Genomic DNA, 19823 nt, shown 5'->3' with positions numbered 1-19823 from the left:
CAACTCTCATCCCTCACCATGAGCACGTACACACCTGCACACCATACAGACCTAAAGGTTTCCTGTTTTGAATACAACTGGATGTGAAACTATGTCATAACATTCTGCAACCGCTTACTCTGCTTTGATTAAATCCAAGACAGCAGACAGAGAGACAGCATGACACTGCAGTTTATTCATTCATACAAATCCAAATTTTCAATGTGTTGTTGGCAACCAGTGACAGAGTGCAGGCCCTGATGGTACTGCACAACTGAACCATAAACGCTCCCATCATTCAACCACATAGAAAAGACATACAAAGTCATTGCACAGGTTTCTTGCACGTTTGACGTACAATCGGTTTCCCTTTTTAACACTGAACTATGGATAAATGTTTGGAAAATAAGGCAGGGGGATAAATAACTTCTGACATAGCCAGAATGTTTGGTGGAATGTGTTTTGGTGGAAGACCGGATCTAGACCCCCATATCCAGTCCTCACTTCCAATGCTCATATTATCAAACATTTTTCCTACAGTTGCAACAAATGCAATCGACTACAGTAAAATAATTTTCTTTTTGGAATGCATAACTATAGTAATTATAAGGCATATTTGGCATATTTGTGTAGTGTCTTCATACTTCTGTCAGACGGATGTTCCTTCCTTCAGTTCTACGTAATCTCCCTGGAAAAGACAAATTAGAAATTGTTACACATATATACTGCATGTGTACTGTGTTACACAAATATACTGTATATATGCATTTTTTTCTTTTTTGATGAATGCATTCTCACCTTGCCGTCCAGATGCTCCTGTAGTGTTCTCACCGTCTCCCTCTCTTTGGTCAGTTGCTCTTGTGTGGCTTTGAGGAGCTGCTGGAGTTTGGTGGCTGCTTGGCCCAAGTCTTTAGATAATTTCTTCTCCTTCTCCAAACGCTCCTGTGCCAACAGCAGCAGCAGAAATGTTACTCCAGAGTAAAAGAAAAACACAATATAATAATTTCTTAGGTTCCCCCCAGACCTTCTACAATAAGAACTGAGTTCAGCATCTTAAAGATAGTAAGTGAATGGGAACATTCAGAAGTTTGGATTTTACTATGCAAAGAAAAACAAGGTTTTTATGAAGCTCAAAAAAGTCCATTGTTTTTATTTCCCTATTAGGATGATGACAGTCTCCAGTGAATGTCAGCTATTTTGATTTTGAATAACGTTCTAGACTTGTTTATACCCTGATCTTCAGTTCTTTAGACACATTTTATAACTGGGGCAAATCAGAGCTTTTTTGCTTGAATCACACTACATTATTCCGGTTGTTTTGATGTTATAAACCCTGGGTTTAGAAATGATTTGAATCTGAAAAAAAACAAAAAAAACACGAGTTTTTTTTTTTTTTTTTAAATGCAGCACCAGCTTCAGAAATGAAAAAGAAAACACATGGATAAAAGAAGAAATTGGGATAGATAAATGTCAATGAATAAGGAATATATTCACAAGAAGTGAAAAATGAATTGATAAAGTGAAGGGGAAGGATGGTGAACTCTCACAGGATTTTATTTATTGAAATTCAAGGTAAAAAAAAAAGCGCCACCATCCACTAGTCACAATGTAGTTTGTCTTCACACACCTTGAGCTGAGTAATGTCTTCTGTTTCAGCTGATGGTGACTCAGCAGAAACTTTCAGAAGATCCAGCTGAGCCTGGAATTCTGCAATTGTTTTCTGGGCCTGAAAGTTTGATGTGACAGTAATTGTAGGCTTGATGAGAAACCTTCTGAAGTGAACAGAAGGAAAGTAAAAAAAAACTGCATGGCTGTGGTTACCTGTTGGAGCTCCTCTGACAGCTGCTGCCTCTGAGTCACCTCTCCGTGCAGCTTCTCTGCTGTCTGAGTCAACTCATCCTGGACCTGACGGTCAACAAACAAGCCGTCAACATCAGCCTCGACAAATGATTAGGACATTGGTGTGTTTATTCAAACATTCTTGTTCAGAAGCTGTATTGCACCACCAACCGCACACACACACACGCGGATACACAAAGTTGTTGGACCTGTGTGCCAGGTTAGCTTCCACTCACACAGTTTCAGACTAGAGATTTGAGACAAACACACAGTTTTCTGCTGCTGTTAAAATTCCTACAAAGAAAGGCCAAAAATTAAAGGAGCGGAGAAGAGCATGCTGTAAAAATATCAGAGAGAAAGTGGGGTTAAAAGTTACATCCACACAATGCAAATAATGGTTAGCACAAACGGATGCTGTCTTCTAGAACTGGACGGACTGGAAAGGCAGCACTTCATTATCTGTCTCTGAGTTTCTGTGACACAGCCTTCGGTCAGGATGTGAGTTTGACTACCAAAACAATCCTACATATATGAATTTTAACAAAAATAGCAAATTAAAAACTTTAAAACGTTTTTAAAACAAGTGCCGTGATCCTGGTCCAGTACTTTCTGACAGTTGTTACAGGGTGTACGTCTAATACGCTGGCACCCTAACCTGACTGGGTTGAGCCTCAGTTGGGCCGTTCTGTTCACGCTGAGCCCCCATTCTGATCTCGCCCAGCTGCTCCCTGACCTGCAACAGGAAGTCGTCGCTTGTCAGTGGTTATATATCCTCCATCCATAAATCGGCTTCTGTGCTACATGACACTGACACATCACCAAGCTGAGTTTTCCTAAATTCACTGGACATTCACTGGAGACTTTTATCTACAGGGACATACTGTATGATGCCGCCTTAATGCCAAACTAATACGGTTCCTTGATGCCTGTGGAAAATAATAGTAAAACAAATGGGTCCTTTACCATTTTTATTGGGTGTTATTGGGTGCAACGCCCAGCTCTTTGGTGAAAATCTAAGAATGGACTTATATAACCATAGCAACTATATGTACATGAGTCAAACCAGAGCAAACGTGTAATAGTAAAGTTTTCTATTTCAACATTACTCTTATGTTAATGTGTAGACTAAAGAAAGTTGTACGGCCTCACTGCTTGTCTCCCCGTTATGTTAGAGATTTTTTCGTAATGGAGGAGGGGGATGGACTATTTGTAAATTTTGGTTTTCCAACTGAAAAAGTCTTGAGGCCTAATGTAGAGGAAAATCAAATAGTGACATGGACAAGAAGGTATTGGTGAAATGGTCATGTGAGTGACATGAGAGCAGGTTCAGTCAGTAAAGTCACCTGAACCAGCTCCTCCTTCTGTGCCTGTGATTCCTTCTGGGCCAAATCCAACTGGCTCTGACACTCTGACAGCTGCAGCTTCAGCTGAACGTACAACACCACACAGGGAAGACTGATGTCAGACAAATGTTTCAAAGAGCCCCTCATAAACCCTCGAGTCACTCTTTTTCTTTTTTTTAAATTCCTATACTGTACCTGCTCCATCTCCTCTGTGGCTCCATGGTTGTCTGCCTCCTTCTCCAGCTGAGCTTCTAGAAGCATCATCTGCTCCTTTAACTGCAGAGAACAAGCAAGAAAAAAAATGCTTTATATCTAAAGGCTCTATTTGATTTAAGCTGATTTGTAAACAACAATAATAATAATTCTCACTTGTGATACGCTTTGATTTTCTTCCTCCATCTTGGTGATTTTTTCCAAAGCCTACGTTGAAAAAATCAGTTAGTTTCTACAAAAATCTGGCATACATGTAGTGGAAAAAACCCTAAAATGCATCATGTGATCATGTGATTTAAACAAACTCACCACCCTCAGCTGTTCCTCTGAGGTAGCCATCTTGGACTTCCAAACTAGCTCTTCTTCTTCTACACTCTTCTGTAGATGTTTCAACATTCCTTCCTGTGGTGAAGACCAAACCAGATTTTAAAAAAATAAAACAAAACATTTCCCACAACTCACTGTGGTCTCAGTCACTCACTGTTTCAGCCAAAACTGTCCGGTACTGTTCACATTCGGCCTGCAGGGACCCGCGACTCTCCTGCGCCTCTTTCAGTTTCTCAGACAACTCCTGTAACCAACAACAATACGTACATTATGACCAATAATTCAACACAAAGTATTCTGAATATTTCAGACTAATATCTTACTGGACTGGACTCCTGGTTTTGTGAGGTTAGAGCCTCCTGGGCTTTCTGTGTAAATACTTGTAACCAGTTGGTCTGGGTAAAGAAAGGAAGAACGACCAAGTGAGATTTATAGTCCGGAGAATTTGAATTAAATCCACACAGTGAATACAGTTCTACTCACCTGCTCTGTCTCTACAGGAATGTGTGGGAAAAGCAACTGGAGACTTTCTTTGGTTTGATTCTGGAAAGTTGTCAGCTGTTCCACTGTGCTCTGCTTAATAATGGATGATGAAACCACAGGTGTGAGTGGACACAGAGCAGCGTTTAACTAAGGACGAAGTGCTGGTGTGACACTTACTGCCTCTGTGCTCATCTTTTCTCTCACTTCTGTCAGCAGCTCTTGCAGGGATGTGATAAAACTGTCCTTTTCAGTTAAACTGATTATGGAATTATAAATATTAGAAACCATTAGACCCAAACAAATGTGGAGAACGTTCAGATGTATAACTTGACACTTATTTACCTGGTTTGTAGCTGAGCAAGCTTTTCAGAGGCATCTGGTTGCTAAAAAAGACAGGACATAGAGATGACTCCCCAAAGATACGTTTGTGTTCTACTAGGAACATGCACAAGAACCACAAACTTACTGCGGTGTTCTTAACTTGTACCATCTCTTCTTTAAGGTTTTGAAGTTCCTCTTGAAGTGATGTGATAAGACTGGCATCCTCCCTTGAAATGACACAACAGTTTTTATCATTTATTTGTCAACTGAGGTGAAAAACGGTTTAAATGAAAATCAGACAGTAGACTGAACCATACCTCTTGTTCCTTTGCTCCAGCTCAACTATAGTGTTCTCCTGGTAAAATAAATATATATATTTGTTTACATCTTTTTAACACAAATCTGTTGTTAAGCAATCAGAGAAGAAATACTATGGGGCAATGGACGACACTTACTGCAGATTCCTGCTTTATTTGCACTTGCTTCAGTTCCTCTTGAAGCGTTTGCAACTGGCCGTCCCTCTCCTGGAGCCTGCAGGAAGAGGAAGACGTTTCGTATTCAATCAATGAGACATTTATGGATCTAATTAGAGGACATGGATTCTGGTTAGAGGACAATTAAAACCTTTACCTGAGTTTAAGCTGTTCCAGTTCTGCAGCATTTACCTAAGGCACAAGACGTGACAAAAATGTTATGAGGGCTTTACTAGCAGGGGTCAGCTGTTAGACCATCAGTGCAATTTCAAGCTGAAAGAATGTGTCCTACCTGATTGTCCTCTTCCACTTTTTTGTTTTGACTAGCCTCCAGCAGTGTGTTGATGGAGGTCACCTGCTGGGTGAGCTGACTTTTCTCTGCCTGTGCCTCTGCCAGCTGGGCAGTAAGGGCATCTACCTGAGCAGAGCGCTCCCTGATGTCGGCTTCCAGCTTTTCGGCATGCACTTGAAATTCTGCAGGGACAAAACACAGCTGTCACTGAATCATTGACTGAGTGGACCATTGACTTCAGTTTGAAACCCACGTTTACTCCATGTGTCTGACCTGACAGTGAGCTGTTGTCTTGTTGGGCCTTGTCCAGAGTGGCCTGCAGGCCGCTGGTTCTTCTTTGTGTTGTTCTCAGCTCTTCACTCACCTCCTCCAATCTCTTCTGAAGAGTCTGCTCACTCTCAGCATGACCGGCCTGTATGTGCAGCAAACAGCAAAGGGCATTAAAGGTTACAAATTAAAAATCTGTCAGGGGGACAAGGGACATTTATTCCATAACACTTCAGAAGTTCTCTTAGAATTTGAGACACATCATCAGCTACACCACAGGACAGCCATTCATCTGTAGGAGACCATGTAAATTGTAACTATACGTCTGGACAGATAATTTAAGGCAGGAATGTAGTGGGTGTCATTTCAAGCCAAGTGCTGTTGAAGATGGTGGTGGACTTCGGCATATTTTACAGCCTGTGTCGGCAGAGGCAGGTGAAGTGAGATGCTCGGACACGCATATATTCCAGCAGCTACTGTGAAGCTTTTTTCCCTGCAGCCTCATTATCGTATGGCTGCATTCCAGCCCAGCCTCCAGCTCTGTGATTACAAGGCCATTAAACTTCCCATAGAATTAAAGGGCCACAGGATGAGAGCAGTGAGAGTCCATCTCTCACTGCTCTCATCCTGTGGCCCTTTAAGATATGGGTTTGTGTTTGTTGTTTTTAGTTTGGCGAGTTTTGTCCTTAAAACATTAAGTGTTTAAAGAATAAATCTGGCCTTTTTCCCCATAAGGGAAATCAATAATAACAGAACAGGTTTGCCTTCCCACAGGATGGACCAACCTGCAGCAGGGAGAGCTGCTTCTCAGCAGCAGAGAGCTTGGTCTCCAGCCCTTTCCTAACATGCTCATCTGCGTGGAGACTTTCTGTCTTCTCCTCAACCTCCTTTGTCAGCTTGGCACATTCTTGTCGCAGCTTGGCCAGCTCTGTATTTTGTCTGAGGGCAAAAGAGAGACAACAATAAGGAAATGTTTGCCAAACATGTTGGTTAGCATTCTGGTACTCCACAAGTTAATGATTCAGAAACTGTATTTTCACTTTTACCTATTTTTCTGATTACACAGAAGAGCCACAGGCATATAACTCAGAACTAAATGTAAGAGACTGGTTGCTTTAAATTGAACAATTCTAAAACATTTGCTAAGGCATTGAGGTTTCAACTGTTAAGGATCATAAGGATCCATAAAGATGGTTTTATTTCAGATCTCTGTTTAGGGGACAGACTCACTTGCTCTCAGCCAGACTTGTGGCCTGGTTGAGGGCATCACGGAGGATGGAGTTCTCCTGCTGCAGACGGGCCAGTTGGGCAGTGGGGCCCTTCTCCAGCTGATCCTGCAGGCTGAGGATCTGAGAAGAGAAATTGGTCAATTTTATTTAAAATAATTGAAACAATTTTCAAATCATGTTTTTGAAATTATATGATAAATTGACTATACAATAGTGAAATTATATGAATGTGTCTTTAAGTTCTACGCAATAACAAACTACATATGGAATTCTAATTATCTAAAAGCAAAAAAAAAAGTAACCTTTGCATTGAGCCTCTGTGTCTGAGCCACATGGTCCTGATAACTGGCCTGCATTCGAGCTTGCAGTGCCATCATTTCTTGCTCCCTCTTACTCAGCTGTGAGCTCAGCCTGGTCTCCACACTGGTCACCTTTGACTTCTCAGATGAGAGCTCCTGATGAACAGAAATTAGCAAATCCAGTCTCAAGAATATATATCTGACTAAAGTTTTTACGCTAATTTTAATAAGAAAATCTAACTTTTCCATTGCAATACTAGTTTTAGGCATAACACACATAAATGTTAGGACATAGTTAAGTTTGGAAATTGACAAAAAGATATAGAACTAAAGTTCAGTATAGTCAGTATTCAAAAATGTTTCTGAAAACACGGGAGGAACTCTACTTCTAACAATGCTGTTTACAATCGTGCTACCCTGGGAAAGACTGTGCTTTCATTTGCTGCCATCTGCAGGCCGACATAAATATTACACAAGGCATGTAGCATATCGAGCAGCGATTTGAGAGCAATGTAGTTCAAATGGACTCAATGCATTAGCTACCCAGAATAGCAACACAACGGCAAGTTTTATTTGGATTCAAACTGTGTTTTTTCTATAACTAATATTATATTTTAATTTCAAGTTTGTTTATTGTTGTCAAATCAGCTTCTCTGGAAGAGGGTTCTTGCAAGGACATGGACCGGGTGACAGGAATTGGGCAGCACCTACAACAACTAACCTTGGTGAGCTCCCTCAGGCGTGCCTTTGCTGCAGAGGCGTCTTCCTGTTCTGTGGCCAGTTTTTTCTCCTTCTCTTCTAACTGCTTCTTGAGGACAGCCACTGGGTCACCCTTCTGAGTGGCCTATGAACGTGTGTACAAGTGTTAATTTCCCAAAGCTACCTCCTGAGGGATTAATGAAGTTCTATCTAAACTACAATAAAAACAGAATAAAGATATCAGAGTATGGGAACATTTGCTTTGAAACTAATTATTTACTGTATAATTTTTCACTTCTCTGAGACCACTTTACCACCGTACCATGTGCCAGGTGTCCTGGATGATGCCAGCTTTCTCAGACAGTATCTCAATAAGACGTTGAGCTTCTCCCTCACTGAACACCATGCTTCTGACGGTGGACACCAGAGTCTTGTAGGGCAGATACAGGGGCGCTTCTGTAGAATCCACTGCTGTCGCTGAAACACAAACCTTATTAGTTTTCATGTTAATCTAAAACATCTGTGACTGTTAAATTTAAATTGTATAATTTAGGTCTACTTTTATGGATTACAGGCCCTGCAGAGTCTAAAACCTTCAGCAGAAACCCAGAATGGTAAGATGATGGGGCACTGTGGCACCAGGCAGAGCCAAGCCTCAGGCATGGGTGAACTCCATCCCCTTCTCTCTCTGCCAATTGTAAGGGCACTGAGATCTTTTGTCAGCTAACAAAACAGGGCAGCAATGTTTGGACAAGATGGCTTGCTCTACGCCCTCCAAAGCAGAGAGCAGGACTTTATCCACTACAGTCATTGGCACAACATTACGCTGGAAATTTAATCAGGAATGACAAGAATAGTAGTGGCAAACATGGAGAGTATGTGTACGCAGCTGAGAAATACAGACATGCCATCAGTCTGCCTCACACTCTAATCAACATTGTTATGGCTAATGTAGTTCCTGTCTCTTAGCCACTTCCACCACTTCACTGGAGAGTAAACATTTTTTTCAAACATATATATCATATCTTCGACACACTAAAGAGGTTTTTGTTGGGGAGTAAGCTTGTAAAAAAAAAGCATGTAGTTCATGGACCTCCCCAGCAGGGGGTGGTATAAACAATGATACTGCTGTGGGTCCACTTATCCATGACGACGCACAGTTCCCACAATGGCGCCTGAATTTTTTTTATTGAATTCTATTTTCAATGTAAAAAACACAAATTAAAAAAATGTAAGTCGTTTTATACCAACGTTCTTTAACTTAATCACTCTACTCCTGTTAACAGACTCCCACCCCATCTCCATGTTGCTCTTTTCTTTGAGGTTGCATTACTGCCACCTGCAGTTGGTTTCTTTACAACTGAAGGCAGTTCTAAGGATTACTGACAGAAGAGGGGATACAGACAGAGGGCAGTGTTGCTGCAGATGAACGAACCACCACACAGTTCAAGTAGCCAATGAAGACAACTAACGTGATTTTTAAAGTTTTTTCTTCTTCAGATTCTACCTGAAAGGGCGTTGAACTGCATCCTAGAGGGTCTTGTTAGATCAGAGTATGAAGAATGAGGCAATTGGTCTTAGTATTAAATATTCCTTATACAGTGTGAAATGCTAAATATTCTATTTAAAAGTCACTAATTATGTGCTTTATTGTTATGAGACATTTAAACTTCTTACCAGGCTCACTCTTCTTCTTTGAGGACTTTTTTTTAGGCTCTTGGACTTTTGCTGGAGCAGGAGCTTGCTGCAATCCCACTGGAGGCACTGCCATCACTGGGACATCTTTAGTGATGACCTCCAGAACCGGGGCTGTCTTGGCTGGAGTCTGTGCAGATTTGGGCTGCTGCTGCTGTTGTTGTTGCTGCTGTTGTTGTTTTGGGGCTCCTGAGGCAGCTGCAGCCTTTCCAGATGTAGCTGCAGATTTGGCTGGGACAGAGACAGACTTGCCTGCTGCAGTAGGAGCAACAGGAGCAGACTTGGCAGGGGCAGATTTGGCTGGCGCAGCTGTCGCCTTTGCAGGTGCTTGGGCTGACTTAGCTGGGGCTGAAGCAGACTTAGCTGGCGCTGGAACCGGAGCAGCCTTCGCTTGCGCTGGAGCAGTCTTTGCTTGCACTGGGGCAGCCTTGGCTGGAGCTGGAGCAGATTTAGCTGGAGCAGACTTGGCTGCTGCTGGAGCAGGAGCAGACTGGGCTGCTGCTGGAGCAGGAGCAGACTTGGCTGCTGGAGCAGGAGCAGACTGGGCTGCTGCTGGAGCAGGAGCAGACTGGGCTGCTGCTGGAGCAGGAGCAGACTTGGCTGCTGCTGGAGCAGGAGCAGACTTGGCTGCTGGAGCAGGAGCAGACTGGGCTGCTGCTGGAGCAGGAGCAGACTGGGCTGCTGCTGGAGCAGGAGCAGACTTGGCTGCTGGAGCAGGAGCAGACTTGGCTGCTGGAGCAGGAGCAGACTTGGCTGCTGCTGGAGCAGGAGCAGACTTGGCTGCTGGAGCAGGTGTAGACTTGGCTGCTGTTGGAGCAGATTTTGACGGAGCAGGAGCTGCTTTGGCCGGAGCATCGGTAGATGGCGCTTTTGCTTTTGGTGAAGCAAGAACTGGGGCTGGAATTGATGTAGGGGCAGCAGATGACTTAACTACTTCTGGGGTAGACACAGCTACTGCTGGTTTAGTTGAGGCTGGTTCTACCTTAGTAATCTTTTTCTTTTTCTTGTCTTTTGGAGATGGTGCAGGTGATGGTTCCACAGGGATGGTTTCAGCAGCCAGCTTGGGTTGAGGGTCTTCTGCCTTGAGGGTAGCAACTAGTTTAACCTCAGGGGCAGGAACAGGAGAAGCAGCAGCAGTCACAGTTGGGGCAAGTACAGATTCAATGACCACATCAGAATCTGAAGCATCGTCATTTTTTTCCGGCTCAGGGATCTTTCCATTGGGCTTTTCGTCCTTCTTCTTTCCACGGTTTTTTTTCTCAGATATTTTGTCCTTTTTCTTTTTCTCAGAGCGACCAGACTGTACCTTACCTAACTCTTTTCGCTGCTTCTCCAATGCCTCCTCATAAGAGGTCTCCTTCATGGAAAAGGTGGAGACAAGAGCGATCCCGACAGCCGAGATTACCATGAATCCACCAAACACCATAACACCTAGGGTCTGGGGGTCGTAGATGTCCATTGTTCTTTTTTAAAGGCTCTAAAAATGAAAGATCACAAAACATCAATACTAGTAAAAGGAATCATTATTTGTTTTGTGTGTTTTAGCTACTGGCACCACAGTCTATTTGTTTCTGACAATATATTCCTTGTGCTTTAGGAAAAAAGTATCAGATTTACTGCTGTAGGTTGTACTTTATACAGCCTCTAGGAGTCTCCGTTATTCCCCTTAACCTTTGTCTTTGCAGAACAGCAAATCTTATCAGTCATCTGTTCAACACCTGTACCCTCACTTTGTCATTGTGGCATTTATCAGTGGTGTAACATGTGCTCATGCAGCTATAAATCACTTTCACTACTTTCCATTATTTTCTTATAGTTAAATATTTGACTCCAATGATAGTTATCAAATATGGAAACCAGAACTAAAAACCTAATATAATACCACACATCTGATAGCTTATATTGAAGATAGGTGAAGATTGACTACTGTCATGTGTTATTATTTGACTTCAGTCCACTCATAAGTTTGAAGATCTATACCTTTGGTTGCATTACATGTTTTGATTTTCTTTTATTATTTGGTTATAAACATTGAATAAAATTGTAAAAATTACTCATAAACAACAAATAGTTTGAATAAATTGGCAAAAACTGACAAAATTGTGTTAAAACGAACATTTAAAATGAAGAATAACAAAACAAATACAGAAAAGGCTAACAAAGTACATTCACGTAAAATTGATCATGGTTACTTAGAATGCAAATAAATCACTCTTTAAACAGGCTTTAAACTATGCCCTCAAGGCTTTAAAAAGCACCCTCCTAAATGTTCAGCCTGCAGGGGAGATGTTGTCTGGTTGCTATTTATAAAACCCTTTTCAAACAATCATTGTGTTAAAAAGAAAGGATCTTTTTGCTGATTTTTTTCTCTATGAAGATGCAGAGTGGAGCCAACATTGTGACGTGGATCTGGAAAACTGCGGAGCTACTTCAGTGCAATCACAGCAAGAGTCCAGAGTCCTTGCTCACTGCAGGCTCTGAAAGCCCAAAGGGAAAAATGTGAGTTTGCTCGCCCCCTGATGTGGGATGTCACACGTCAGTGCATCTCCGCTCAGACTTTTAGAAGAGAGTAAAAAACAAAACTTAAAAAACACTACTTGTAGTAAAAGAAACATGTTTAAGGTCCACTAGTGGGAGGACTACTAGACAGAACCTATCTTTGTATCGCTGCTCAACCATATCTCCCCTGAGTTTATGATAATCTGGCTTTCATGCAGTAGTAATGCACACCCACACAGTATGCATTAAAATAGAAATTTCTGGGGGGGAAAAAGACGATAACTTTGTCATTCCTTTGCGTTTACATCAAAGTGCTTTTTTTATTTTCAACTAGAGAAACGTTGTTAATTATATTAGATATAAAATACATGTCAACAATTTTACTTCAAACCACACCTTCCTATTTTAATGTTGAATGCAAAGCAGAACTTTAAATGTTAATTCAGTGTAATAAAATACAACATTTACTGTCCACAGAGCTGGTCTCGGACAGGCCGTGAGGATTGATGAGACATCTGTGAAGCCGTACACCGTTATACTCGCATACATTTATCGATTTTTTTCTGAATTTAAACGGAATAAAACACTTTAAATATCTCGCAAAGAAGCTTCGTAGCTCAAACAGTGAATCAATGAGTTTGGCTAACGACCTGCAAATCAAGGTTTAAAGTATCTTCTTACGTAACAATAAACGCACTTTAACTGTGACAACAAAGCTGTAAAGTACGTAGCCAGCTGCGAAAAAACACCTGCGAGATTTTTCACACAACTTTATCCGATTGTCGTTTTATAAAGTAGTAGTTAGCAGAAGTTAGCTTTTCCAGGCTAGCAAAGGCAGAGTCAATGAATAAAAAAATCCAACATTCCCCATTCTTTACCTCGCCGGTGATGTAGCTGCGTCTGCTGGTTTCAACGGGAACGGATGGAGGGCTGAAAAGCTCTGCGTTGTAGCTGAAGTGACTCCTGCACAAATTTTGTCCAGCTATGCAGCTAAAGTTGCCTTTTTTCCACTGGTCTCCCTCCCCCTCACTCCGCTGGAGAATCCGTGGTCTGCTGTGAAGTCGTGGCACTTCGAGCTGGCCAGACGTGCTGGCCCCGTGCCCCAGATAGCTACCGAGGATCGACAAGGCTGCTGATTGGCTGAATGCAACTTAAGCCGGAAGTGGGAATGCTGGTAGGTGTAGTCTTTTACGCAAGGGAAAAACCCCTTTAGTGTCCAAGAGTTTTTACTATAACACTTTTCTATGTAAAAGAATGATACATTATTTATCAATAAATGAATCGATTAAACGCCCATAGGTGAGACAAAATGTTTGCAAAACATTTTAAAAATAATGAAGATACATTTTCACTAAGTAATTCAAGAGGTACTAGGCACCATATTGACAATATAATTTCTTATAGCCCTGTTTGGGGGCCAATTCTGGTTCTGTAATATAATTTTGTGAGCTCTGATTTAAAAATGCATTATTGTTTATCACTAGGGCTATGTTATGGGACTAAATAACCATACAGGAGTAATTATAAAACTTTAGATTATTATTAATATTAGCCATGTCAGACTTATAATGTCAATCTCCTGCCCACATACCGTATACATTTTGCCTTTACTTTGTTTATATTATTTATCTTTGGCTTCATATTTCTATTTTCTAAATTTTATTATAATGCACCAATATTTCTGTGTGCACATGTACTTGATAGTATAGAATAAGTACATCTTTTTCACAACTGCCTGTTTTAACAAGTAATGTGAAGCTTTGTGAACACAGTCTGTGTATTAGAATTGTAAAAAGGCACATGTAACCCCTATTGAATCCCTGGGGAATGACAGGATGATCAGGTTTCAAATGTAGCCTGGTTTGTACATAAGTCTAAAAAAATGAAATGCCCTTATACATGTTTTCAAGAGTCAGTAAATATTTTTCTAGGCCTTCCGAGTCCTTGCTTCTTTTTAACTCTATAAGGCAGCTTTATTTAAAGAATAAATAACTTAAAAAGGAAAATAACTTAAAATTAATTTCAAGATAAAAAAGATAAAATGTCAGAGACAAAGCCTACTAGTGACGCTGAAGAAACTATGCAACTGGAATACATGACTTAGTCGTTTATTGATGTGGACCTTTCCATTTTACTGTTTGTTTGTTTGTTTGTTTCCTAAACAGAGCAGAGAACTGGGATCATTTCACATCCAAATAAAAAACTTAACAAACGACATGCCACAGGCCTTTTAGAATGCTTTGCCATTAGCCACACCTAAAAGGTCAAGTTGCAGCATAACATTGTTAGCATACGTTTTTGACTGTCCTTTTTGCCACACCCACCTGTATTCTTCATGCACAAGAACTATCACAGGAGAATTACAAGCAGAGTATGTGGGGCAATAATACTGTATTTACCCAGTGAGGCATCTAATCAGTTTTGGCCCAATGTGTCAGATATCTGACCAAAGTTAAAGCTACTTGATATGGTTGTGGAAAAGTTTCTCTGTCTACGCCCACACATTTGGCTAGCTTTATGGAACTGGAATTTAATTAATACACTGATAATTGCCACTGTGGGATTGATGTTCTTCGAAGATCAGGCCACAGGAACAAGCTCTTCTAAGGCCCAACCCTAACTTCTTTTTGCCTCATACGTAAATATATTTAGTGAGTATAAAATCATGGGACAAACAGGATTGCACAACAAATGGATGCGTATCAGATGATGATCTATTAAAATAAAAGGTGAAATCAACACAATTTCTACAGCATGGAACAAGTAAAAAAAAAAGTTATATTCACTAGATGAGACTAGATGTGGTGTTTTTTCTGTTGAACATTTGTAGGAAGAGATGTTTACCAACGGAGGAAAGAACAGAAATGTGGCAATAAAATTAAAGGTCAGCAATACAGGCAGAAGATTCTAGTGTCTCGCATAAGGCAACAAATGCATTTGGTTGCATTCTCATAGCATTTTCTATGGGAAATACTACATAAGATTTGTTAAAGCTGTTCAGATTGTTACAGAAATAACAAACGTTGTATGTAAGTTACCTGAAAATATTAAGGTAAATGTCAAAGGGTGTGGCTAAAAAAAGCTCTTGAACCACCATTAGCGGCAATACTGCTTTTAACTTTAAACTAAAACTACCACAATAAATACCAGTTACCCAGCACACCTGCCAGTCACTGATGTACTTTAGGACATAAGAGCTATTTTTCTCATTTTTTTCATGACAGACCAGGTGGGGATTTTTAAAACATTTATTGAAACTGAATCTTCGACTTTGGCTTTATTTTTGTATTGCTGCAGTTTAACTGACGTGTCAGTGCAAGTCTCCTCCCCTTTCTACTGCTGACTGTGCATACTCCCCAGCTGCTGAAAGTTCAGCATTGGTCATGTTTGCTAACCATACATGCATTTGCTTTAATGTTTGCATCGTCTAATAGTCATGATGGCAACAGGCTCAAGAACGAGCCAGCTGTGAAATAATTTAAATATTTCCTTTTCAGTAATTCTGGGTGATAAGATAGTTGCTGGTCTTAGGGCATGAAGCACTTTGAATTTAAGATGAGATTCAATATTTGTTTTGTGAGCAATAAAACAAATAAGTGAGCGGGGCAGGTCACACCAACCCAGTAAAGGTTTGACCGAAGCGTGAAACTTACAAAGCCTTTGGTCTTTCGAGCTTTTCAGAGATGGACTGATGACAGAAAGAAATCATTTGTCGAAGTAATGGCATAGAACTTGAACATTTTCATGAATAAAAAAATGTATTTAAAAATTATTATTATTAATGGTGACATGAGCAAGCGAGTTATTCATCAGTATTTTCAGCTGGTAGACATAAAATTCTTATTAGAATAAAAAGGTTTTTGTGATATGTTTTTTCTAAGTGGCACATAGACTTCAGACCTCAAAGCCAAGGGAGTACGCTTTGGGGTTTTGACACAACAAAGCACTTCAACCAAAAATGATGGATAAATCAGATTTGTGGTCCAAAATGTCAAGGTGACATTGTCTAAGCAAAAAGAAGATCAGTTGTTAGTATTCAGGTCTGTTCTTAAAAATATTACAGTTCTGTATATGTCTGATCTGAATATGTCCATATATGTACGGTATGTGTAATTGTCCCCCAGAAAAAAGGGAAAAACACAAATTTTAGCAGATGAATCATTTCAAACTCTGCAGCATCGTCCAAATGAATTCTTATAAGAAGCAGGAAGTGTTGTCTTCTTCTGTTCCGATAAGGTAGAACTTCTTAGTGCGGTGTCACTGGGAGATGTGCAGGTGCATTCTCTACAGCAGCTCCCTTCACACTTCACTACACGTCTGTACTTCATGCTTCATGCCCCCGAGTCACTCCTCAAGGTTCCTGTCTGCACTTATCGTGACTTTTGAGCTGAACGCTGATAGGAGCTGTTTGACACCAGGCAGGTGCACGCACAGGCTCAGTCAGCATGACATGTTCTAACCCTAACCCAATTCCTAACCCAATTCCTAACCCAATGTATACAGTATGACCTCAATGAAGGGTGTATTACAGAAATTTTTTGTCCCTACTGTTAGTTAAAGTACAAAACAGGAGACTGTATCTGTGAGTAGAGACAGATGGATCATTAAAACAAGCTAAAGATCAGGTATATACATACAGTATATATACATTTATATACCATATATGAAACAACATACACATACATAGCAAAGTAATGTAAAATATAGCAATATAAAGAATTATACCACCAAAAGCAATTGTAAATATGTATTCTCTTTCAACACTGTGTTTTCATATAGGATTTTCTCACTGATTTTTTTTAAAAAGCTAAAAATTAGTTTGAAGCTAAAAAAATACATAAAATATGTATGCAAAATAGGCTTCATGTGGAATTATTTACATTCTGTTACATTTTGCTTAATACACAGATCATTGCTAAGAGAATAGTGTTAAAACAGTTGACCTGCTAAAGCAAAAAGATGCAGCCGTTTTTCACTCAAGATTATTTGTTTAGCCATGTGTTTAGTTCTGCTGGTGAAGACGTGAAATGTGCATTTTGGTGCTGCTCGTTCCCATGAGCGCTCTGGCATTTCCTTAAAGCTTGACTAATACATCACACTGTCCCATTCCAGGATGTACTGTGGCCAATGGATTAAACACAAACATGCATACAGCTGTTTAAATTCACAGGCCCACACACAGAGGACATCTGGATAGTTGCAGACTGCCACCTAGTGTTAGAAAGACACCACAGTGAATAAACAGTACAGAGGAGGTGGTATGGGGATGTTCGGGGTTTTGAAGAAATTTGAAACTGTCTTCTGACAAATTACTTAACAAAGGTCAAACTTGAGAAAAATATTTATTGAATGCATTTTTCTTTCTATATAAAATGCCATTAGGCGAGAAAAGAGTGTGTTGAAGATCTCGCAGTTGGAATCCCATTTAGAAATACATTCAATTTCATAGAAAACTATAATGTGCTCAACACTTCACTCAGTCTGGTCATAATTGTTAAGATTTTTCATTATTTAGTGCATCATTTTCTCAAGGTTTGAGATAAACCATGTGCTTAGAAGAGCTGGTATACACTTATCAAGTCTGAGAAAATAACAGTAACGATTTAGAGGGGAATGAAAGAAAAGCAAAAAGTAGGCAAAAATTAGGATTCTGCTGAGGATCTAATTCAATCACAGTACAAATGTATTGTGTTTGTGTGTGCACTGTGCAAATGTGCAAAGATGAAAGACATCATTCTTAAACAGTGATTCCTTTTTTCTTTACACAGTCTTTTGCTGAAACCCTCTCATTCATATACTTTTAATAAACTAATATTTCTCTTTGATAAACTGTCAATCTGAAGCCTTTTCTTACAAACGAATCGACCGTATGTACCAAAGGTCAAGTGCAGCTATTTTTGTACATGTGATGATGTGTCTCGTCTAAATTGGGTGTTTTAGCTGCACTAAAGAAAAATCACTGCTGAGGAATGAAGAGGATGAAGGACTCAAAACAACTTTTACAAGAATTATCTCTGCCACATTATGCTTTTTAAATTACCAAACAAAAAAGGCTCATAGATCATGCCAACAAATCAAATTACAAATGTGATTTCCATGGCATAAAGTGTTACATTTTAAGCAATGGGCAAGATTAAGAAATAAAATAAAAGCGACATAATTAAGATAAAAAAGGCAAGGTTTATACTATGTTCATAAATGTAAAGAAAAAAGGAAATAAAGAAAAATATCAAAAAGGAAAGACAAACATGAAAGACATGTATGTGGCTGTATGAGGACATTTCTGTCTTTTGACTTCCATAGATAATCGACCAGGGTGGACCACAGATCAGAGGACAGGGACTCTGTAAACATGAAGACAATCTCGCCACAAGACGCTTGGTCTTGTGCAAGGTTTTAAAAGGGGCATCAGACTCCAGGGTGGGAGCATACTGGTCCAAGCAGAAGAACTCTGGATGCCATGGTACTTGACGTTATGACTGACTGGTAACTCGTGAAGACAGAAGCGGTTGTGGTAAAAAAGTGTCAGTTGCTCTTGAGCATCTCAATGCATCCCTGCAGTAGAGTCACATTGTTCTGTGAAAGGAATGACAGTAATGTCTTATTAAAACCTTTGCATTAATTGTTTAGTATTCATGATAATAGAATGTTACATTTATTAGTGTATTAATGTATTATTTTATTAATTTTGACAAAAAACAATTTGTCCTTTTAATTCTCTGTCTTTCTGTGTGTGTCTATCTATGACATGACGGGCCAGATTAGTCCCACATGCCTTGAATTGAACATGTATGGTCTTTGTCATGCTGCAGGCAGCTGTACCCAGCCTTTCACCTTGGCATGTTTTATTTCAAGCTCAGCCATCTCTATCAGATTCTTCCTGAAGGCCACAACACGTCTACCCTTAAAACCAGTAAGCTCTAAAAAAAAAATCAAAAAAAATCAGTGAGACAATGATATTCATGTAATGCATGTCATTGGACAAACAATTTTAGATTGTGTCTAAACATATCAGGCATTAATTTACACACCTTTCTTTCCAGACTCTGAGAGCCTGTCAAATTTCTGCAGACATTGTTGCTGGTGCTCCTCCGCCTGGGCCACATCCTTGCTTTTCAGTCGAGCCTTATCTAAGGCCTTGTTGGAGCTCTCATAGTCAGCCAAGGCCCGGGCTCGTCTGTATAAAAGGTCCTGACAGACGTAATTAAGACAGATGAACAAAAGAAAATTAATAACGGAGCAATCACAGCCTTAAAGTGAATTGAACAATTCTGACCTTAGCAGCCTGGATGTCTCTCATGTAGTATCGCAGCAGCTCGGTTAGTTTTAACTCTTGGTCAGATGCAACTCTTCCTTCGACCTTCTGCACTCAGAAGAAATACAGTGTAGCTGTGGTTACAGAACAGCAACAGAGCACACAAAACTTGTTTTGTTTTTTATAGAAATGTGATACAACTTACTCTGAGTTTTTCAAATAAGTCTGACAATTTCTCCAAGTGTCTGAAAGGACACAATGTAAAGACATATGACAAAAAAAACTTACAAAAAGTTCCGTTAGAAATATGTAGACACATGCAGTATAATATGCAATTATCATCCCAACCCAGCATTTTGAAGATTATACTGTACATTACACTCACGTCTTGCTTGCTGTAGTATCTTCAGCTGAGAGACTGTTCAAAGTGGCGGAGATGTGAATGTAGTCATCTGCAATATCTGAAATAACCGGAAGATCCAATTAAAATAATTGGATTAACACCATTATTATATATATATTAAAATAAAACATAAAACAATGAATACTTTTGTGAGAGCGTGTCATTTTCTCGGCTTTGGCGGTGGAATCTTTTATCTTGCTGTAGTAG

The 19823-nt window shown here is 40.0% G+C and overlaps 2 protein-coding genes across 4 annotated transcripts in view; both read right to left on the bottom strand.

Moving 5' to 3' along the window:
• Positions 1-153: 153 nt before the first annotated feature.
• rrbp1a (ribosome binding protein 1a) lies at positions 154-13082 on the bottom strand. 3 transcript variants are annotated; one of them, XM_008322240.2, is made up of 27 exons: positions 12837-13082; positions 9442-10936; positions 8087-8241; positions 7787-7909; positions 7069-7221; positions 6768-6886; positions 6323-6476; positions 5544-5682; positions 5271-5452; positions 5136-5170; positions 4961-5036; positions 4823-4860; positions 4651-4732; positions 4527-4567; positions 4362-4440; positions 4185-4277; positions 4025-4096; positions 3856-3945; positions 3684-3776; positions 3531-3581; positions 3357-3437; positions 3162-3245; positions 2474-2551; positions 1801-1884; positions 1607-1705; positions 778-921; positions 154-667 (listed from the first exon to the last, which is right to left on the bottom strand). In XM_008322240.2, the coding sequence occupies exons 2-27, from the start codon at positions 10916-10918 to the stop codon at positions 629-631; spliced, it is 3861 nt and encodes a 1286-aa protein (XP_008320462.1). In that variant the 5' UTR covers positions 10919-10936; positions 12837-13082; the 3' UTR covers positions 154-628. The 3 variants fall into 3 exon arrangements, with proteins under 3 accessions (XP_008320462.1, XP_008320463.1, XP_016892916.1); XM_008322241.2 differs by having other exon boundaries at positions 4185-4274; XM_017037427.1 differs by lacking the exon at positions 2474-2551.
• A 4199-nt stretch (positions 13083-17281) lies between these two features.
• Positions 17282-19823, bottom strand: part of snx5 (sorting nexin 5) — a 5263-nt gene continuing 2721 nt past the window's right edge. Inside the window, 7 exon segments of the mRNA XM_025060610.1 lie at positions 17282-18534; positions 18793-18878; positions 18990-19149; positions 19235-19321; positions 19419-19458; positions 19599-19674; positions 19762-19823. The exon segment at positions 19762-19823 is cut by the window's right edge and continues 28 nt beyond it. Coding sequence (XP_024916378.1) covers positions 18484-18534; positions 18793-18878; positions 18990-19149; positions 19235-19321; positions 19419-19458; positions 19599-19674; positions 19762-19823 — 562 coding nt within the window. The 3' untranslated portion in view covers positions 17282-18483.

This window comes from Cynoglossus semilaevis, chromosome 12 (assembly GCF_000523025.1).
Source record: "Cynoglossus semilaevis isolate Cse_v1.0 chromosome 12, Cse_v1.0, whole genome shotgun sequence".
Classification (NCBI taxonomy): Eukaryota; Metazoa; Chordata; class Actinopteri; order Pleuronectiformes; family Cynoglossidae; genus Cynoglossus; species Cynoglossus semilaevis.
This window is presented reverse-complemented; position numbering and strand designations above follow the sequence as displayed.